Consider the following 18,987-nt stretch of genomic DNA (forward strand, 5'->3'; position numbering starts at 1 on the left):
GAATGAAGGATTGCATCTGGTTAAAACAAAACAAAACAAAACTTCCCACTATCTTAGACAAAGTACATTCTTGGAAACAAACTTTCCTTTGAAGGTTCTATATGAAATCACTAACCATGATTGTAGCACCAACCAGACCAACAGACGTTTTGGCTGTCTAAAACGTCCAGGACTGAAATGCAGAGAAGACCTTGACCTTCGTGGAAGCATTCTGGTTCTGCTAATCTACTATTTTTTTTTAAATAGTCACAAAACTATTGTGGGAACCTTTGTGGCTCTTGTTTTTTATTTATGTCATTAACCCTCTGTAGGTTTCTCCAAATGTTATTTCAAAGACAGTTGGGGACGCTAGTTCCTATTTTCTTTTACTACTACTACTATTATTATTATATCATTATTATTACTTGGGGTGAGTGCCTGGGGGTATGGGGGGCATGTCGCATTGTCTAAGTGTGTGATGTGTGCATGTGGGTAAAAATATGTGTGCACATGTGCATGCATTTAGAGGCGCAGGATGGATGTCAGAGGTCTTTATCTTCTTCACCAAATTGTCTACTTATTTTATTTAAACACTATAAATTATTTTCTATAGATGGATGTTCTGTCTGCTTATATATCTGTGCACCACTTGCATCCCTGATGCACGCAGAGGTCAGAAAATGGTGTCAGATCCCTTAGAACTGGAGTTATAGATGTGAGCTGCCGCATGGGTGCTGGAGATTGAATTCAGCTCCTCTGGAGAGGCCAGCCAGTTTTGTTAACCTCCGAGCCATCTCTTCAGCCCCTCCACACTGTCTCCTTGAGACAAGGTCTCTCAAGGAACCTGAGGCTCACTGATCTGGAGCGGCTGGCTGGCCAACGAGCTTTAGGAATCGGCCTGTCTCTGTGCCCTACTCCTACCCCCAGGCTGGCTTTACAGGCATGCACTACTCTGCATGTTTTTAAAATGTTATGTGTGTGGGTGTTTTCCCGAATGTTGGTATGGTCTCGCATGCATGGCTGGAGCCAGAGCAGGCCAGGAAACAGCACTGGATCCCCTAGAATTAGAGTTACAGATGGTTGTGAGCTGCCACGTGGTTTCTGGAAACAGGTTCTCTGCAAAAGCAACAAGTGCTTTCCCCGAGTCTTTCCAACTCAAAGATCCAGCTTTTTGTGGTTTTAAACTACGGCCTATTCTTCCTTTATACTCCTCAGCTGTTTTGTTTTGTTTTGTTTGTTTGTTTGTTGGAATTCCAGGTCAGGCCGTCCAGCTAAGTTCAGGCCGGTGATCATGTAAGAGAACCATCCTTTAAACCACGCTCCAAGCCACCGTGTGCAGTACATTCCGGCGTAGACTAGATGGACTTCGAATGTCTCCCATCTTGCCCTGATTATTGACTTCATGGAATTATGACAAAGAATAAGAACCCGGACACAGACACGGGGACCACAGAGGCCGTTATGTTTATTGTGCAGACAGTGATCATCCACTAGAGAAGTATTGCCACAAGCAAGCCATCCAAGTACAAGCACAGACAGCGATTCTACGCGAGGAACAGAGAATAAAGTCAGAGGACGCGCAAAGGAAAGGGGAGAATGTCGACTGCAGCTAATCGTCTTGATACGTTTCTCCTGCAAACATAACCTGATTTGCAGAAATGGTAGAGAAGTCAGATGTCCAGTCTTACTTAGCCGTGACCAACAACAGTAAAAAACAGTCTTATAAAATTTATCTCCCACAAAAATAAACTATATATATAAAAATTTTATGATGTTCTCACTGTTCCATTGGACACAAGCCTTTTTTTTTCTTTTTTTTTTTTTTCAGTATGAAAAATGAGGTATACTGGGACTTAAGAGGTAGTAGTGTGTTTTGATTGTACAACATACAGGAAATAAAGAATAAACTTCATCAAAGGTGGAACTCACTCAGCGTGCCGAGTCCGGCCAACATGAGAAACTGCTTCACTTTTTATGAGCCGGCCAATGAGGTTTCTAAAAGGCCCATCTGAAGATACGGAATGGGAATTTCATTTTTGTGAGCTACTGTTTATTTGCTTATTTAAGTAATGCACAGTTAAGAGTCACATTGAGTCTTAATTTTCTCCATAGCTCCTTTGATGACTCACGAACGGTGAGCGATCTGCCCGTTTCAGAGAGGTATGTGGCCTTTTGAAATGACCTCCCTGAAATGGCTGAAGAGAGATAGTTGTTTGTTTGTTTCATTTGGCTTCAGTATTAGAAGGCATACTGACACTAGTTAGGATGAGGAACTACCTCCTGGCCCAGTGGATTAACACCGTGGAAAAATCAGCACACTCATTAGAAGAGAAAGGCATAAACACTCTACAAAAGAAGCGTTCAAAATAAATCTGCTCGAGACGTTTTACAAAAATCACATTGTGTAAAATACATGAAAATATCTGTCAAGCATATTCTTATAGGCAACTAATCTTAAAAACCTATCTTTTTTTTTTTTTTCCTTTCTGATTGCATTAGGCAAAAGCTGAGCTGGTTGTAGCTCACCTACAAAGTTTCAAGTTTCTTTGAAGGTTGGCTTGATTTTATTCATTCATTTATTTATTTATTTTGCAAAAGTATGTAAAAATGTGTTCTTTTCAATCAAGTGTCTTTTACAAAAATAGTTTTCATGAGGGATAGGTGAAGTCTGAACTATTTCAAACACTGGAGGAAGAAAATCAAAAAATGCTGCAGGCTACAAGTTCGTTCCTGTTGGAGTCTGGAGGTAGGTCCTTGCAAGTCAATTAGTCCATTTCTTTCAACAATTCATTTGAGGTACAGACTTGAAGAGTAATATTTGAACACTACAAACGTGTGTGTGTGTGTGTGTGTGTGTGTGTGTGTAATACAATGTAGTGTCACTGAAGAAAATTATCCTTAAGAACCTAGGAGCGACTTTGTTAAAGAAAAAAAAAAACAAAAACAAAACTGTTTCAAATTAATGTAGCAATCTAGCAGGGAAGCTGCGACAAGCATCTGTAAGATTATAATTAAAAAAAAAAAATCCTAGAAACATGCATAGTCACGCTGAGACGGGGTGAGGGCGCTTCTTTGACAGGGATGACAGAGAACGGGAGGCGGTGGAGGGGCCTACACAGTAAGTGTTGCTTTTTCTCTCTTGCAGGGCTCATGTCTAGCAGCGTGTAACGAGTGCAGGACTGTGGAGTCACTGTAGCATTCAGAGGTAGTATTGAGTAGTGGGGGTTCATTATTGCATCTCTGGCGAAAAGTGCAGCTCGAATGCAGAGACGGCAGGCTGAACCAAGACAATGCACCTTGGCCAGCCACCTTATGTCAAAACGAAATGCGTTACCTGAAGTAACGCACAGGCTTCGTTTGAGGTAAGTGGTATTGCGGTCTTTCACGGAAACTGGTACACAAGGAGAACAGAGAACAGAGAGAGGCAAGGGAGAGAAGGGGGAGAGGAAAAAGAGGAGAGAGAGCGAGCGAGAGCTTTTTTTTTTTTGCTTTTTAAAAATATTTTCTTTTAACTATATAGCAAAAGAAATGTATATTTCGCTCCTCCCACCTCATCGCTTGGGTGAGTTAATCAGGTATTGTACCTTTTCATTAAGTTCCAAAAAAAAAAAAAAAAAAAAAAAAAAGGAAAAAGGATAATTTTACTTGTCTAGTTATCTTGGATGCTTCGAGGCTGACAAGTGTCACTTATTGCTGAGTGGCTTTCAGCTGTGTAGATCTCCCGAAGAGGGAAAGAGAGCTTGCGGGTTTCCTGCCGCTGTGTGTGTGTGTGTGTGTGTGTGAGAGAGAGCCCATCAACATAGGAGTCAACGTTTATTATCTGCTTACTTCCCTTTTTGAAAAATGAGCGTAACCTATTCTGGTTTGCTAGCTGTACGAAAAGATACACCAGCATTTTCATTCAGAATTAAAAAGAAAAAAAAATCATCAAGTAAGTGTCTACAAGATTATACACAAAGGAGAGTAGTGTCTAGCCCTTATCTTTGGTGTTCTAAGTAAAAGATTTCCTATGATCAGGGTGGAGCGGCATCTGGGTGAGCCGGATCACATACAGTGCTTTTCTTATACGAATGCTCCCTGTCACCAGGGTGCCGGTTTAGGGTTTGCACGCAGTGACTGATTAAGCCCACCAGAGTTTCTCCCAACCACCCCGCTCCTGCTTATCAGATCCACAAACTATTAGTAGGTTAAAGGAAAAAGAAAACAGTCATTAAAAGTTGCATTGTTAAACTGTGTCCCCCGTGTTTACAGCAGTTTGTCACTAAACCTGGGACTGTGAAGGGATTACAAAGAAAGTGATTAATATAGTCCTTTTCAAGGTTATGTGAGTTCTCCCGCCCCGCCCCCGCCCCTCGCCCAGTCCCGCCCCTGCCCCACCCCGCAGAAAGTGGAAAGACCGTGGCAGTAGAGAGTAAGTGGTCACTGCAGTGTCTTCTCCCTTCGAAAGATCCAACTGATGGTGAGGTAGAATTCGAATGTCGGCGCCCCCTAATCCTCCTCGGCAGACTCTTGCGAGGATGTCTCTTCGGTCTCCTGCAACACACGAGGGCAGGTGGGTTAGGCCTCATCCCGGGGGACCTCAGCTGCCCAGTGCACCCCTCCCGCGCGCCAGCACGGGGCTGTCCGCCTCCACCATGCCCAGCCTGAGCTTGCTTGACAGTGCCTCTCCCTGCCTTCGGTTCCCAGGCTCCTGACCCGCGTCATTGAGGAATCAAGGGGCTGTCTTTTCCCAGCGCTGCCTTCAGTCACTGTTGACTTAAGGCATCATGGTTGCTGGTCAGCAAATTGAATTGTTTGCAGTCTGGAGACTGTGGGATCCCTGGACGCTTTACTCACCAAGAAAGAGATTTATTTTTCCCGACAGCATGCCAGTCATCAGTTTTAAAACCTGCCATCACTGCCCTTAAAAACAGTGTTAAGGAAAGAAACCCCGCTCGCCGGGTGCCTGTAATGGTAGCTGCCGCCCTTTTGGTGTTGGCTAGATGCTTTTTCCTAGATGAGAAAGCCGGGGGGTGGCGGACAAGCCATCTACCAAAAGTTGCAAGGCACGCAGGGGCAGGTTTGGGTTAAATTGGACTGGTGGCGGCAGCAGACCCCACTCTGAGAGTGCGCTGTTTCAGAGAGCTGTTTCCTTATTCTTACATTTATTAAAGCACATTTTGAGGCAACGAGCAAAGTTTGACATAACTGTTCAGTCTCAATCCTAAATCCGTCAACATCAGGCAAACATTTAATGGTGGGCCAGCCAAGCAGAGAAAACTAATATATATGTTTTTTCAGGGCCTCTCCTCCATATAAATCTAACTCCACACACACCCCCCCTTCTCATTCCTTATGGCTCTGGAATTTGTTGGGGTTCCTGCAAGCTGGTGTGAGCTACAAAGTTCTTTTAACTTTTGCTTATTTAACAAAACCTGCAATACCTTTCAGGACATGGGTGGTAAAGCGGAGACAATAAACATTTCCGATAAAAAGTGTCATTAGTTGGGAGGATGATTTCTATCAAGTGCTGCCGGCTGTCTCCAAAGACAGCGTGTAAAAAAAGATCTGGGACAGAGGTAAACGTTTACTCCGGCAGCCAATGGCGCCCCTTTAAGAATGGCCAGCTTAAAACAGCCTTCATACTTTAATAGATTTGATTTTCCACATGGCTTCATTTTGTCTGGGTGGCTAACTGACACAATTTATACCTCTCTTCCTTTCTCAGGTCGCCACAGTGTACCCCTCAGTAAAGAATGCCTTACAGCCCTCTGTACAACACAGCCGAACTTCCATTCATTAGTGTCTGAGACACTTCAGCTGTGAAGGGGCGCCTAACTGTTACCATGTGTGACGCTTCTTTGCAAAAGTAGCAAATGGGAGTAGAGAAGCCCTCTCCACAGGCTGTTCATGCCCTCCTGTGGATGTGCACACACACACACACACACACACACACACACACACACACACACACACAGAGCAGTCATGGAGCCCCTAGCCCGTGCTTCCTACACAGTCCACAGCTTTCTAGAAGTTCTTCAAGAAAGGTTTTCCACCCCAACCCCCACTAACGACGGAGAGAGCTGTAAATCCTGGGAATATGCACACACACAAATGAATGGACTACAGCTTGAAAAACAGAATCGCAGCAGCATCAAGTCACAGGAGTTCACACCGGTTTTGTTTAGTCTGCTTTTGGTTTTGTGGGAGATGGGGACCGCACGAAGCTGCCTCCCCTCTCCTCCCGGGCCTGCCAAATTGTGGGCTTCCCATCTTGATGAGGCAACAGGCCACGACCCCGAGATTCTCTGTGGAGTCCTGTTAGAAAGGAGGATGTAGCATGATCAAAGCCCTGGGTAGACGAAAGAGAGACAAGCTGAGGGTCAGCTGCCCCGTGACCCTGTCTTTTCACTTAATATTTAAATCCAGAAAGTCTTGGCAGTTGCCCTCTTTGTCCTCTCCCAGAGGACTCACTTCTCATCGTGACGTGAGGTGTGGACTCACTTTAGGCTGCTCCTCCAGAGGCGAGCACAGCACAGGAGTAGGCCTGCTTCACCCCAGCCTCACGGTGAGCAGATTCAATAGGATGAAGTCAAGCTGGAAAGCCTCCCTGGACGGAGCATGATTATTCTACACTCCTCCTGGCTTGATATTCCTCGATCTGGAAACCCACGCACTTGGAGGATTGGGAAGGAAGTAGGATTTCTCAGGCCGTGAACTTACAGAGATCTTGCACTAGGATGGAATGTGATGGGCTTTTCAAAACATTCCCAGGAGCCTTGTTTGATGTGAGCGCTTGAAACTCCTGATAGTCAAACCCCTTAGACACAACTCAGCCCCAAATGACGGTCCCCTCGTTTCTTTTTCTTAGCAGTTCTTAACACAACATGGGGAGTAGCTTTATTTATGTATCTTTCCGCTGACCTTGAAATTCTTCTGCTGGTAACTATCAATTAGGACCCGGGACTTAACGAGGGGCTCAGGGTTGGGAAGTCTCACTCACTCAACGTTGGGTGGCAATGTGGCTCTCATATGTTCAGCACAGCGGGCTTCTCACAGGCTTAGTGGAGAGCGTATTTCTTGGCACAGCCTCGGCTGGCCTCCCTCCAAAACAATGGCCAAGGTTGGCCAAGCAGGTGACGATGGCAGGGCGGATGGCCCTTCCCATCCCCATCAATCTCGGTTCTCACCTCTCTAAGTGGCTCTATATGTCTATCTCCCCCACCCCCACCATGCACACACAATGGTGTAAACAACTAATAGGAAAAAAAATCCTGTCAGGTACAGGATAAGGTTGGAAAACTGACTCTAGTTCTAAGGTCCCACTGAACTTAAGCAGGGCTCTTGTGCCATGCAAAGAGACAGAGAGAAACAAGGGGTATCTGGAATAAGCAGTTGTCTCTGCTGTCCCCAAGGGCATCCTGTCACCACCAGAGAAATTGCCATCAACCTCCATCCTTTTTAGTAACTCAGCAGACATGGCTGTGGGCTGTGGAGCCCAGCTTGCACCTCCAGATGTGTCTAAAGACGACCTCACGTTTACCACACGTTGCGCAAGAAATTTTCAGTGCCGTAACTTAACATGGAAGCCCTGAAGTACCAAGGAGACAGACTGACATACTGTGCCTGAGAGTTACACACATCCCATTAGGGGCTGGCTAACGGACCGGGAAAGCCAAACAACCGTGCTCTGGTTAAGGTTTACCTGTTCAGAATGGGGCTTCAGGAATGTTACTCTCAAGGACTTTTTCGGAGTAGATTTGTACGGTGACATTTTTTACCAGCATCCCTCGGACACTGACCATGTCCTGCTCCCGATGTTCACACGGCTACTTATTAAGGCGACCGGCAGAAAACTGATGGAAGGGACAAAGGGGTGGGCAGAGCTAGAGAACTCTATTTCTGTGATAACTATCAGAAAGTTGCACTCATTTGGCCTCAGGTTTTCTTTTGTTCATGTGGGACTCCTTGCTTTGGGAGCTTTGAAAAAAAAATTTCCTACAATACAGTTTACATATGCCATTCTTTCAAGTTGGTTCAACACCATGCTCACAGCTTTGGGTATACTTTAAGTGATTAAAAAGCAAGGGAGAGGGGAGCCTGCTGCTCAAAGCCATGTTTGGCGGTCAGGCAAGGGTGTGAACTACATGGCGTTTAGTTAAGAATGGAGCTCAGGGCTTATTATTTTTTTTGGAGGAAGAATCAATAGCAGGTCTGAAGTGGAAGAGCCCGTCTTGAAAACTTGGATGCAGGTGATGCCGTGATGCTTTGTGGTATGTGTTTGGTAAGGAGGGTGAAAAAAATCACAGAAGTTCACACTGGCTCTAAAAAACTGTGTAGAGGTTTCTTTTCTTTCTCATAGCTTTGGTTTCCAAGATGAGGTTTCTTTGCGTAGCCCTGGCTGTCCCGGAACTCACTCTGTAGACCAGGCTAGCCTCAGAGATCCGACTGCCTCTGCCTCCCCAGTGCTGAGATCACAGGTGTGTGCCGTTGTGCCCAGCTGGGTAAACACCCTTATTGGATGTGGGTGTAGAATGCTATTTACCCAATCACCTATTCTGTGTTTGCTTTTATACCTGTGAATAATAGAGTCTTGAGAAACAAACAAACAAACACACAAAACTGTTAACTAATTCTTCACCAAGATGAAAAAACCTAGGTTCTTAAAAAATATGTGTTTGTGGTGCTAAGCATTGAATCTAGGATCCGCCACTGTATTCTAACCTCCCCCACCCCCTTTCACTTTTTATTTTGAGACAAGGCCTTACGAAGTTGCCTAGGTTTGTCTGTAGTCCAGGCAGTCCTGTTTCATTCTCGTGGAATTACAGGCCTGCTCCATGAGGCCAGGTGGAAAATGCACTAATGTTTGTGCTGTCGTAGTTCTCTCATGGAAAGAATTGCAATAGACGTAGCACTGGTCCCTGGGACACCAAGTATTTCTCTGTCCTGGGATCAAAGGCAAAATTTTTTTTTTTGGTGTGTGTGTGTGTGTGTGTGTGTGTGTGTATGAGAGAGAGAGAGAGAGAGAGAGACAGAGAGAGAGAGAGAGACAAAGTTGCTTGTATGTGTAACACATGGAGAAATCGTTTCACATACAAGCAACTCACAGATTTTAGGAGCTATACTTTCTGAGGGCCATGAATCTGGCCAAATTTTCTATTCTTAGGACAGGAGCCTTGTATGTGAAAAATAAATGAAGATACAGCAAAAAGATTCATGTGTGGAAGAAACATTCAGGAAAAACTTCCAAAATCACCCATATTCTTATTTTAATGCAAACCAATTTTAAAATATGGTTTAGAAGAAGCCTACTTACTGGATGGAGTACAAACCTGCTTACTGCTGACACAAATCAGGAGGAACCCTTTCTTCACCCTCCTTACTTTGTATAAAACTCTGGCTGACTGATGTATGTGTTGTTAGGCAACAGATCACTCCCTGAACTTTAAGGACAATTATACCAATATTTGTCATTATCTTGAGTATTCTTTTTCTCTTTTCATTTTTTGCTTGTGTGTGTATGTGGGGTGTGCTTTGTGTGTGTGTGCACACACGTTTCCATGCATGTGGGTATGTCTTTGTACACACATATGGCACATGTGCATTGGCAGCCAGAGGTCGACGGCTGGTCGAGATGGCTGTTTGCAAACCTGCTCTTTGTAAGACTGTGTAATAATCTCTACCCTCTGAGGCTGGGATTACCAGCAGGCTAATGCCCGCTGGGCATTTAATTGAGTTCTGGGGATCTGTGTGCCAAGCACTTTAGCTACTGAGCCCATTCCTTCAGCTCTGCCCTGAGGTTTGACTTTTGAATGATGATACTAAAAATTTCAATAATCATAGCAGATTAACAAGTAATGACCCAACAGTCATTTGAGGGTGCAGGGACCCTTTCCTGCCTGATAGCCTGTTCTAGCATGGAGGACTTGCTCGCAAACACTAGGCTTGAATGTTCACTACTTTTTATTCCATATTTAATGTGGGTTGGCAAGTGTGGAAGATAATTTAGATACCTGACAAATACTGTATTTGATCCAGCTTACATCGAAGTGCAAAGGAAATGGCCATCTGCGATGTGAGCAGGAGGAGCAGAAAGCCCTGTTCTTTCACAGGGAGGCTAACTCACATAGCTAAAACATTGACCTAAACAGCAGCAACAACCACCACCATGACAACCACAACCACAACCATCACCATTACTACCACCATCACCGCCACCACAGCACCAACAACAACACTGAGGTAAATCTGTCAAGTCCAGAATTTGTTTTTTTTTTTTTTTTGAGTTCCAGAGATTGCCCTCTTGACCCTTTCACTTCTGTTAGGAACATTATCTCTGTAGCCAATCCCAGCCTACAAGCAGCAGACCTACCAGATCCTTCTTTATTAGGACAGTAAGCTAAGGAAATCACCGCATCTCTTTAGGGTTAATGATCATGATCATTTTTCAGTGTATCCTCTGCCCTTTGTCTTCCCTGTACGCCTTTGAGCTGGGCTAAATACTGGTTTCAACTTTGCTCTCTCCATTTCCCTTGACCTTTGCCATGCCAGGGGTCAGAGGTGAAGTCAAAAAAGTATTTCCTATACAACAAAACATCGAAGCTCAAGCAAGTCTTTGATGGGATCCTTCATGTTTGCCACTTGGTACCAAACATTTATAGGCCCACAAAATGTTTTACCAGCTTGGAAGAATGTAAGCAGGGAAATAAATCAATCAGTGCCCTTTATGACTTAGGTGCGTAAATCACAGGCTCCCAAGTGAGCCGACTGGTGACTGCAAGTCTGATTTATTGTGAACTATTTACTGCATTTTGGCCAAGGGACCACGTAAAAGGTGAGCGTTGGAGTGAGGATGCTGTCTTCTCTCTCTCCTTCCTCCTTTGTGTGTCTAGACTAAAAGCGCCCAGTAAAAATGCCTTCTTTGAGAAGGACATGCTGGCTGTAATTCATCAACTTTCTTGTCTCCCAAATGAAATTTTTCATTTTGCTCCAAACAATGTTTAGGTTGTCTGCAATATAAACATCCTTAAAAACCGCCCTTCAAGTTTCTGTGAAAGCATTCAACATGTTGGAAGAGGGCAGGTACCGCATGACCACTGAGGTTTCCTTGGATGCCCTTACCCTGACGCACACCACACACGGAAGATGTTTGCAGGTAAGAAGCCTGTCTTGACGTGGAACGCTGGGTTTCAAGCCTTTCAGAAACTGGCAGTTTTAGAGAAGGTTTATTCCTGTTTTAATAACTCAGGGAAAGCTTTCAAATGGACCATGTGCACTGAACGGCAGGATGTTGTGAGAATTGAAACAAAACAAAACAAAAAACCCTGCTTTCCCTTTGATGAGCAAAATGTCTGGATTATATATAAGGGGCCACTTTTAATCTCCATTCAACACATGAAAATGGGAACTTTGAGAAACAGTAAGACATAGGCAGGCTAGCAGGGCCTTCTCCGAAGGCAGGGTTAAAAACAAGAACTTGAGAGGAAAAAAAAATACCTTGGGTCAGTAATGATAACTTGGAGGAAAAAAAAAATCTATCATCCTTTTCTTATAAAACTGAGTTTTGAATGTATGTGGTGAGGAGTTACTTCGGCTTGCTGAAGAATTTGGTAATTTCTAATTAGCTAGTTTCTACTGATTGCTTACTTTAGCACTGTAAAATGCAGAGTGAGATGTCTATTAAGCCGTGCTGTCTGTGGTTTGAGAAATTAAGGAGAGCCAGTGTGAGCACTGCAGACATTTTCCCTCTTCAGACTGGAATGGATGAGTTTCTGCCCAGAAGAACTCTGGGACAGACTCGAGGTTTGCGAAGGTGGCACCTGGTACATTTTCCAAATGCAACCCCCAGCCTAACAGAGCTTGCCTTAAACTTTTATAAACACACTTATAAATACAAACACCAGATGTTGAGCTTGGCATCGTGCTGAGTTTGTCCCCTCAGAGTGACCTTATGATGCTTTCTATCCCAGGTTGTGTCAGCATTCTTTACCACAGAGCCAGTGTATGTGTGCGCCGATATTCACGTGACATACACAGAAGGAAGGTGGTTCTGATGGCTTTCACCTTAATGATAGGATTTAGCAATGGCTATACAATATCCCTCAACATAAAAGAAAAAAAAATCTTATTTTAAAAACATGCAGTGAGGGCTGGGTGTGGTGGTACACAGCTTTAATCTCAGCACTAGGGAGGCGGAGGCTGGTAAATCTCTGTAAGTTCGGGACCAGCCTGGTCTACAAAGAGAGTTCCAGGACAGCCAGGGATACACAGAGAAACCCTGTCTTAGAAAAACAAACAGTGACAACAACAACCCCTCAAAAACCAAAACCCCGAAAACGTGCAGTGAAAACATGAGATAAAAAAGGGACATTTTGGATTAATAAAAACTCTAAAAATTTTTCAAGACAGAAATGTCGAGATATGAGAAACCAAGCAGCCAAAATTTAGTTCGAGCAAAATCTCCTCTTTTGATATTTACATAATTATATATTTCTTATGCTTTTCTTGAAAATTAGGGAAGAGTCATTGTTATGCATTTTTCCCAGATGGATACACAGGACAAAGCCTAGAAATGGCCAGACGGAAACACTTGAGTCACATGCATGGCTGTCTCTTTGCTTTACACATGACACACTTAATTGTGCTAGTTGTCAGGTGCTTTGATGAACAGAGGACATGAGCCTGGGCCAATCCAGACTGCCTCAGGGACAAGCCAACTGGGAGGGTATTTTTTTTAATATTTATTTATTTATCATGTATACAGCGTTCTGCCTGCATGTACACCTGCACACCAGATCTCATTATAAATGGTTGTGAGCTATCACGTGGTTGCTGGGAATTGAACTCAGGGCCTTTGGAAGAAGAGCCAGTATTCTTAACCACTGATCTGTCTCTCCCGCCTTGGGAGGGTATTTTGAAAGAAACAGATGGGAAGAGAAGAGAATCTTCTGCTCTGTAGAATTTACGTTATCCTCCACAAACTTCCATGCAGCCTGCGTTTAGAAAATTCATCACTGTGCTTCCAGGCGATATAAATTAGGTCGCCCGATGAGCTGTGTTCACTTCCCCTCTAATTCTGTCTGAGCTGCTTTCCTTTAAAGGGAAAATTTGAACAAGATCTGTAAAGACAGACAGACAGATCAGTGACGGCCATTGCCTCTTTTGTGACTCCTTTCAGACTCCTGATTCTTGACTCCCTGGCATGTGTGTGAATGTGTGCAAGCGTGTGTGTACGCATGTGTGCGATTTCACTTATATTATCCTTGGTGCTTTAAAGCCCCATTTATAATCCTTCACAGACACATTTATGATTTCTACCTGTGATGCATATGCCATATATATTATATACTATTCTACTATATATGGTAAAATATATATATCGTGTCCAAACATCTTGCTGTGTTTTTTTTTTTTTTCTTTCTTCACTGAGTATGTTCGTTCCTGGCTGCCCATTAGGGTCACAGAGAGAGTGAACGAAAAATACTCATGTAAAGGTCTTTAAACCAAGTTGTTGGTGTTTCAAAACTTGCTTTCTAGGAAAGCAAACATTATATTATTTATTATATACTATAATAGTGTATACACTATTCTACTTATATGTTATATTTAATATACATATACTATATCATACTCTACTGCTGTACATGGCATTTATTTCACCTATGACATCTCCTAGGTCTCTACTTTCTCTTCTGTAATTAGACGGTAACAACAAAATCAAGGAAAACCATGGAGTTCAGCTCTTAGGGAATTTGTCCCATAATAACTTATGACCTACTCATTCATCTGTGTCCCCTTTGGGGCACATGTGCATTGACATTTTGTGACCATTTGCTTGTTAGACAAATGTCCAAACATCTTGCCATGTTCCAGCACAGCACTGCTCACTCACTGTCTCTTGCTTCTCTTCCCCATGAAGGATAAGAGGTCATCACATCGAGTGCTTACTTACATTTTGCTCAGTTAAATATTTCTTAAAAACAGTATCTTCAGTACTGCTCATGTCATGCTGGCCTTTTAGGTTTGGGAACAACAACGTGATTTTTGTTGTTGTTCTAACAGAGCTTTGCATTGATCATAGTTACAATACATGTATTTATTTGATTCACTTCCCCTGTATCCTTATATGCATATTAAAACTTCAGTGTTATCCCAAGCAGCGTTTTTAGAAAGGAGCACATATGTTAAGGCTGCCTGCATGTTTTTTTTTTTCTCCCCTATGCAGAGCAACATTCTTTTCAGAGAAAGCTCTAGGGAAACCATCATTTCTATGGCTACTTTTAATTACGAAGAATAGGTCTACATGACTATCTGAAAGAGAACTTCACGCCTCATGACACTACTTAGAGATTCACTGTAATAGGTTCTACCTACATGTCCTGAATGTCTGTTCAAATCCAAGAAAACACCAGGGCCTCCTTTGTTTTGTTTTTGGTGCTGAGAATTGAACACAGGTCCTCACGAATGTTAGGCAAGCCTCTACCATTGAGTTATATTCCCAACCCTGGACATTCTTATACTTTACATTTTTGGAAACTCTGATTAGTTTATACATAAGTTATGTTTTCTTCAAAATCTGTTTCTTCAACAAATATGAATTTTATGCCCCTATGTATACACTGTAGCTTGGACAAGAAACTCCAGGCTTAAAGGACCAAAAGAAGTAAGGTTATTTTTAATTTAATATTGCAGTTATGATGTTTCAAGCAAGACCTGAGAGTTTAGCAATGGGAAACATTAACATAAATTCCAGTAGATCGGTCTCACTGGAGATGTTTTTGGATACCAAATATTTGCAGAACAATTCAATGAACAGCTGTTTTCAGTCATACATCAAGAATAATTTTAGACCTAGCAATTCTTGTATCAAGCCAAAGTATTACGGAGAGTCAGGAGGAAAAGTCAAAATTTAGTATTTAAGAATTGGTAAAGCAAGTAGGGAATAGTGATGCAAGCCTTTAATCCCAGCGCTTAGGACAAAGAAGCAGGAGGATCTCTATGAGTTTGAGGCCAGCCTGGTCTCCACAGTAAATTCCAGGACAACCTGGACTACACAGGAAGACCTTATCTCAAAACAAAATACAAACCAAAAAAAGAAAGAATTGGTAAAACATATAATGAAATTAAATTTCTATTTACAGCCCCGACACAGTTTTACTTTGCATGTTACTGATGCTTCTTTTATAATGAAGACTTTGATGTTTGTTGTTGTTGTTTCAGTATATTATAACATACACATGGCCACCTGGCATGTGAGTGGAGGTCAGAGAAAATTTTACAGGAGTTGGCGCTCTCTTTCCAACATATGGACTCTGGGTTTGAACTCACCTCATCATGTTGTCAGCAAGTGCCTTTCTCTCTGGCCATGTTTGGGGTTTTTAATAATATTATCTGAGACCACACACACACACACACACACACACACACACTCCTGGTTCTGGAAGATACAGCCTTTTTCAACGTTGACATAATCAAAACAAGAAAATGCCAATTCAAGGCTTGGAACCCTTTTTCAGTTCATGTTTTACTTGAGTTTTTTGGGGGAGACAAATCATAAAGGATCATGTCTTACCTGAGCAGGCTTCTTCTGAACGACTTGTTGTGGCTAAGGAAGAAACAAAAAAAAAAAAAAAAGAAAAAAGAAAAAAAAAAGAAGTGTTACATTTTACAAGGAAACATATGGAGGGAAAATATTGACTATTCACAGCTTTAAGTGTGAATGTGGATCCAAACAGCAAAGGAGAAAATTCAATATTCAAAAAGTTCACCCAAGTTAAAGAGTGTTTATTCATAATCTCCATTTGTGAAGGAAAGACAATACAGGTTCTTCAGGACTTGGCTTGAAATAAACTTGCTACAGGAATAACTTGCGTTTTTCATCTGCATATCATAAAACTCGAAGAGTGGAAAAACTCTCTACCAATATAAAACTTATAAACCACACAATTCTCCTGTTTAAAGTGGTTAATTCAGAGAAATCGTTACTCTACAGCAGGTGCAAAATCAGCACCACAACCTAACTTCACAACATTTCCATTTTCCATAAACGAAATACTGTATCTATTTGTGACCACTCCCCATCATTTTCCACCTCCTTAGTCCACCTCTTGAGCTTAAGTCACCATCCATCTACCTTCTGTCATGTAAATTGGCTTGTTTCAGACTTTTCAAAGCGGTGGAATTATGAAAGGGGTCTGGTGTCTCTGCACATTTAGTCTCCAGGTGAGGAGGGTAATTCATATGGTAACATCTAAACTTAATTGGATTTACAGTCACCACGGAAATGCACCCCTGGGTGTGTCTGTGAGTTTCCAAAAAGGTTTAACTGACAAGAGAGGGCCCACCCAGAAAGTGGCAGCACTGTCCCGTTATTGGGGTTCCAGACTGAATGAAAAGGAAGAACCACACACACCCATCACTCTCCACTTTCAAAGAGAGAAAGTAAGGTGGCCAGCTGCCTCAGGCTCCAGCGGCCATCGCCTTCCACCACTATGGACTGGGTCTCCCTGAACTGTAAGCCCAACTATACCCTTTCTGTCTTGAGTGGCCTTTGTCAAATCTTTTGTAACAAAACTGGGAAAATAACTCCTACAGTATCAACCGTTAATTGCTTTCCTTGACCTTACCACATTTTACCTATCTCAGTGTTCATAAGTTGGTTTCTATTTGGGCTATTTCCACCTCTTGGCTACCACGAGCATCTCCTTGAGTTTTCATATGCATGTTCTAGTGGGGTATGTTTTCATTTATTGTGAATAACCTAGAAGCGGTTTTGCCAAATGATAATAGCGATACTCCGTCCACCCAACTTGAGTGGCTGCCGGAAGGGTTTCCTTTTATGGACCTACCGGTGATGTAGGAGAGTTCTAATTTTTTCCATATATGTACCAACAACTTGTTACTGTCTGTTTGTATTCTAGACTTCCAACGGGGTTGAAAGTTAAATGCCATTGCTCCAATTTGAATTTCTCTCTTCACTACTACGTGAAGCATTTTTTTTTCCATGTGCTTACTAGCAATCCATTTAGCTTCTGTAGAGAAATGTGTATTCAAATGCTTTGCTCACTAAAAACAAACAAAAAACCCACAACTTTTTTTTTCAACATTGAGACTTGTACTGGTTAGTTTTACGTCAACTTGACACAGGATAGAGTCATTTGAGAGGAGAAAACCTCAACTGAAAAAAAAATGCCTCCATGGTATCAGGCTGTAGGCAAGCCTGTAGAGCATTTAATTAGTGATTGATTGGCAGGCCCAGCCCACTGTGGGTGGTGCCATCCCCGGGCCTTTGGTCCTGGGTTCTCTAAGAAAACAGGATGAGCAAGCCATGAGGATCAAGTCAGTAAGCAGCACCCCTCCATGGCCTCTGCATCAGCTCCTGCCTCCAGGTTTGAGTTCCTGTCCTGACTTCCTTCGATGATGAACAGTGGTGTGGAAGCGTAAGCCAAATAAATCCTTTCCTCCCCAAGTTGCTTTTGGTCATAGTGTTTCACCATAGCAATAGAAACCCTAAGACAAGACCCAAGGTCCCTTCTAATGCTCTTGATATATTCCTTTATCAGCTCTATAGTTTGCAAACATTTTCTCCTGTTCTGTGGATCCATTCACTTTTGTGATGGTATCCTGGGAAGATTTGTTTTCATATCTATATCTACGTCAATTTGTCAATTTATTTACCTGTACTGGTAGGCAGGTACTCTTCTCTTTTGAGTGAAACTTGTGAGATCTTTCTGCAGCCTAAATTAATTTTCCAGTAAAGATCCAGAGATGATTGCTATTCATCAGTGGTTCAAAGGTAGATCTAAAACTCTTACCCTTTGATAGATTGATTTGTGACAGCATGTTTGTTTGATTATAAGCCCTACGAAGGCCATGAAGTTTGCTCATATAACTGACCCACCTTGATTCAGAGATTCATGTGAAAGAAATGAAATTGCTACAGTCCTTCAGAAGCACAGGACTGGAACACAGAATGTCTGTAATAGAGTGATGTTTTCTTGGATACTGAAAATACTATATGAAAACAGCAGAGTATTTTTTAAAAGATGGATGAGATTAAAAAAAAAAAAGGAGAATTTGACAAGATATTTTTACTTACCAAAAAACAACTACAACAACAAAAACTCTGCCTCATGAATTAAACCACAGTAGAGACAACCTCATCATCAAGGCCCAGTTTTTGAGATAATTTTTTTCCAGACAGACTTGAACCCAGGAAGCACAGGGATTCCTACCTCTTAGGACTCAAAAGTGTGTGCTGCGAAAGTATTCATTTTCAAAAGGCCGCGTTTACAAAGAGAGCGCCTTTCTTCCTCATTGCTCCTGCCACTTACACCTGTACCCTGTTATCCCCAAACCGTTCCTAATCTGCACACTTTCTCGCAGGCTGTCTGGCTCCGACTGCTTCAGCCCCCTCCTTTTTTGGCTGAGGAGCTCCATTCATGCGAATCTTGCACAGTGTGTCTCAATGAAACTCTCTGAAAGGGCTGCCAGCTCGCCCAATTTTCCATGAATTAGGTCCTGACACTTCAGTGAGGGCAAAGACAATGTCTGAACTTGTGCCAGCCTTGGCTTCCAGCCTAGTTCATGTCACAGAAGTTCTCCCAGCTACACTTAGACACAGCACCTCATACTTCTCAGGCCACCAAACAAACAGACCCTTGAATGCTTTCAGTGCTGTTTGTGGTTAAGGCTGCCGGGATGTTTTCCCAGCCTCTGGCACCCGATGGCTCCAGACTGTGCCCAGAAAGTTTTGTTGTTGTTGTTGCTGCTGCTGCTGTTCTTGTTGTTATTTTGTTTTGTTTTGTTTTGTTTTTATTTTTACGAATGGCTCCGGTCAAAAAATGCAGGCCGAATCATAATACTACAGCCATTCATAAAAATAAAAAGGAAGCAAGCTGCCAGCTGGAAAGCTTCCTAACAACAAACTGCAAGCTTCTTATCTGCCTCTCGGCATCTCTCTGCTCAGAACTAAATGTTGAGACAGTGAAGCAGGATTCTTACGCTTCTTGGCAGCAAATGCACTTGGCC

At 42.7% G+C, this 18,987-nt stretch overlaps 1 protein-coding gene across 1 annotated transcript in view; it reads right to left on the minus strand.

Annotated features, from left to right (window-relative positions):
• Positions 1-202: 202 nt before the first annotated feature.
• Hmga2 (high mobility group AT-hook 2) overlaps positions 203-18,987 on the minus strand; it is a 119,390-nt gene continuing 100,605 nt past the window's right edge. The window contains exons 4-5 of the mRNA XM_021627186.2: positions 15,530-15,562; positions 203-4,512 (exon numbers count right to left, since the gene is read on the minus strand). Of these exons, the coding sequence (XP_021482861.1) occupies positions 4,468-4,512; positions 15,530-15,562 (78 nt within the window). The 3' untranslated portion in view covers positions 203-4,467. The remainder of the gene's footprint in view (positions 4,513-15,529; positions 15,563-18,987) is intronic.

This window comes from Meriones unguiculatus, chromosome 2 (genome assembly GCF_030254825.1).
Source record: "Meriones unguiculatus strain TT.TT164.6M chromosome 2, Bangor_MerUng_6.1, whole genome shotgun sequence".
In the NCBI taxonomy this organism is placed as follows: Eukaryota; Metazoa; Chordata; class Mammalia; order Rodentia; family Muridae; genus Meriones; species Meriones unguiculatus.